At 58.2% G+C, this 3,271-nt stretch overlaps 1 protein-coding gene across 1 annotated transcript in view; it reads right to left on the bottom strand.

Annotated features, from left to right (window-relative positions):
• Positions 1–3,271, bottom strand: part of LOC103804747 (suppressor APC domain-containing protein 2-like) — a gene marked incomplete at its 5' end in the record, with an annotated part of 5,351 nt that overhangs the window by 1,309 nt on the left and 771 nt on the right. Inside the window, 2 exons of the mRNA XM_009077372.1 lie at positions 339–437; positions 586–732. Coding sequence (XP_009075620.1) covers positions 339–437; positions 586–732 — 246 coding nt within the window. The remainder of the gene's footprint in view (positions 1–338; positions 438–585; positions 733–3,271) is intronic.

Raw genomic sequence — 3,271 nt, 5'->3', positions numbered from 1 at the left:
CATCCCTGCCAATGTGCCTGGCTCCTGCCAGGAGCCTGGTGGGACAGCCAGCTCTGAGGGGACTGACTCAGCACCTCAGCAGGTTGGGTTCCCTATTCACTTGACAACGGCTATACCTTTTTGGGGATCTCCCCAGCTGCCTTGAGCATCAACCAGCCCAGTTCAGGACCAGCTGTATTGTCCTCTTAGCTGTTCTCCATCATCTGTCTTGCCCAGATCACCTCCCCAAAGCAGGGGTAAACTCTGGCAGCTGTGTCAGCGCAGCCACCAGCATGGGGGGACAGGATGGGTCCTAAGGTGACACAGATAACCTCATGCTGCTGATGTGCTGCTCTCACCTTGCCTGCGGCAGAAAGAAGGTCACCCAGGCAGCGATTCACCTCCTGCAGCTTGGGGACCAGGCGCCCCAGGTGGCTCTGGCTGCCCTCAAGGAAATCCTGTGGGGTGGGGAGGAAGAAGATGCTATGGGTTACCATGGGGCTGGCTCCAAGTCCAGCCAAGTCCCAGACTGGTTATCCAAACCCACAGAGCAGCCCCATCCCCTCCCAAGCAGCCAGGCACTCCAAGAACAGCCCCCAGACTCACAGCACTGGTTCTCTTCTTCCCCAGGAGCTGCTGGTGCTCCTGCATGAGCTGGATGTGCTGGTGGTACCACTCCCGAGCCCGGTCTATCAGCTCCAGGCCCTGCAGCAGGAAATCCTTCTCCTGTTCCAGCTCCTTCATGTACTTCAGCTGCAGGACAGAGCACAAGGATGTCACCCACTCCTCACCAAGGCCTTGTCAAGTCCCAGGAGCTGATTTCTTCATGAGGTGTGAAGGGATGCAGATACAGGCAGGGGACTCAGCCCCTCTCCCTTTGATAAGCTGCAGAGGAGCAGGATGATAGTTGCTGCCTGATGCTGCTTCGGAGGAAGAATTCTCCAGTTTGGGAGAAAAACCAAAGTAGGTGAAGGACACTCAGGTCACCTCTTCCTCCTGCTCCCCATCACAGAAGCAGGCTTTTTCACCTCTTATTTACCCAGGAAAGCAGCAGGAGCCAGGCCTGCAGTCACCCACAGCTCCCCCCAGCATGTAAGCATCAGTCCCAGCAGACACACTTGGATTTCGGCAAGCAGTGAACAGCCAGATGGGAGCTGGGGAAAACCTGCAGCCCTGTTTCCCCAGTGCTCTACACCCCAATTCTGCTTCCCCTCCCACTACCAAGGCACATCGAGCTGAGTGGAACGGAACAGAGCAGAGCAGAGCTCTCTGCTGAGTATCTCTGCCAGTCACTCAGGATCCAGCACCAGCATCACCCAGAGAGGCAGTGGGGACCTTGATATGCCTGGAGAGCTGCTCCTGCCCTCACAGCAACCCCTTGGGACAGGTCGAACATAGCCAAGGCTGCTGCAGGTCTGTGGGTTCAGGCCTCATCCACAGGGCACACAGGGTCTCCATTTCACTGCCACCTTCTGCTCCTGCTGCTGCCAGTAAGTACAGAGGGAGAGAAGAGGGGACATCCCTGGGCAGTTGGTGCAGTGACCAGTTCACCACCCTCACGCTGTGAGCCCAGGGGTCCCACTCCTCTTCCCCATGCCAGACTGCTTCTCCAGCTCCTGTGCCCTTGGCTAAGGCACAGGGGCTGCCTGCCTTGCTGCCTCTGTTGTCTTTGCCACAACACAGCCTGGCCTCCACCCATGTCACATGGCTTTAGAGAGTCTTCTCCAGGCACCAGTGGGACTTTGGTCACCCAGAAAGTGCTGGATGCTACAGAACCTCTCCTGCTGCTTTGGAGAGCATCAGGAGTGGGATGGTTCAGCTCAGAAGTAATCCTGAACAGAATCCTGGGGAAAAGTGACACCGTACCAAGACCTTCTTCAGGCCATCAGCACTTTCCTGTCCCCACTGCCAGTCCCACAGCCTCCTCCCACCCATTAAGCAGGGGCTGCTCTCGCTCCTGCTGCTCCTGGAAATGCTATCTGCAACACTCCCCCCCACTCTGAAGGCCCAAACGGACATACCCAGAGGAAAAAGCGCAGAGCCTTGGTGCTGCACAGGCTGTTGCTGAGGGGCATGAAGAAGGTGCTGTATGTGGCAAGGACTCCCACCCAGCCAGGGCTGCTGTCCACCACCGCCTGTCCTGTCCTGCTCCCACCAGGCTTGCTGGCCAGCATGGTGACTGGAGTAAGAGGCAGCATCCCACAGAGCAGAGGGACATCACCGGCCCTGCCTGGCACAGGGGCAGATGGCATCTCGCTAGGATGGGACACTCTGGGGCAGAGGCAGCTCTTAGGGCAGGAGAAAGACAAAGCACTGGACTCGGCTGGTGCTACCCAGGGAGAAGGGAAGGGGACAGAGCTGTGCCCTGGGCTGCCTGCAAATGACGACACTCAGCCTCTCACAGAAGGTCTCATCCCAGCCACCCTCGTGGCCATAGGGAAATCAGGCCGATCAATGAGGCTGGAAAACACCAGCTGAGCGAGCAGGCACCAGCTGTGGCATTGCAAAGGGTCCTGGGGCTGCAGTACAGCCCTCACAGCTTTGCTCCCTGCTCAGGAGGAACCAGTCCCAGTGCACTTTGGGATGTAGGATGGACCCTGGTGCTCCCACCCAACTTGGGCTTCAGGCAAATTAGTCTGACAGCCAAGAGCTTTATCTCTTCTGGGCCCAGAGTCATCCCAGCATCGGGGAATGGTAGGGGAGGCACCAGCACAGGCACATTCGGTCATTGCTGGACTCAAACCTGTTCCAGTTGCCTCTCTAGGCTCCCAAGAGGGATCAGTGCCCAAAGGCTGTGCCCAGGGTACCAGGGAAGGCTGAGACCTGTGCGATGGGGACAGACATCCCTTCTTCAGGGTCAGAAGCACAGAAAGGCACTCTGGTACATGGGGAGGGGGGAAGAAAGGCACAGGATGACCCTTCCACTGCAACTCTCAGTCCCCAAACCCCTGAGAACCAGAGCGCTCAACCCCAGACACATAGAGCCACGTTTATTGCTCCTTATCAGCACCACTCAGCAGAGACCCCTCGGCCCAAGGGGGGCCCTGTCCCTCGCATGGCTGCAAGCCCAGCAAACCATGTGCACACACACTCCTCCCAGGCTGGCATCGGGGCGTGCTGTGTTCACCAAGGCCAGCGACAGGCTGGGCACAACCACTCAGCCCTGCTGGGCTGCAGGAGCAGGGTGACACCAGGGTGTGAAGAGAGGAAGTGCAGTGCTGACAGTCCCACCAAGCACTCAGCCTGCAGGTTTGGTCCTGGCGCTCTTCCCAGGACAATTCAGCTTGAGTCT

The sequence above is a fragment of the Acanthisitta chloris genome, unplaced genomic scaffold (assembly GCF_000695815.1).
Source record: "Acanthisitta chloris isolate BGI_N310 unplaced genomic scaffold, ASM69581v1 scaffold3966, whole genome shotgun sequence".
NCBI lineage: Eukaryota > Metazoa > Chordata > Aves > Passeriformes > Acanthisittidae > Acanthisitta > Acanthisitta chloris.
This window is presented reverse-complemented; position numbering and strand designations above follow the sequence as displayed.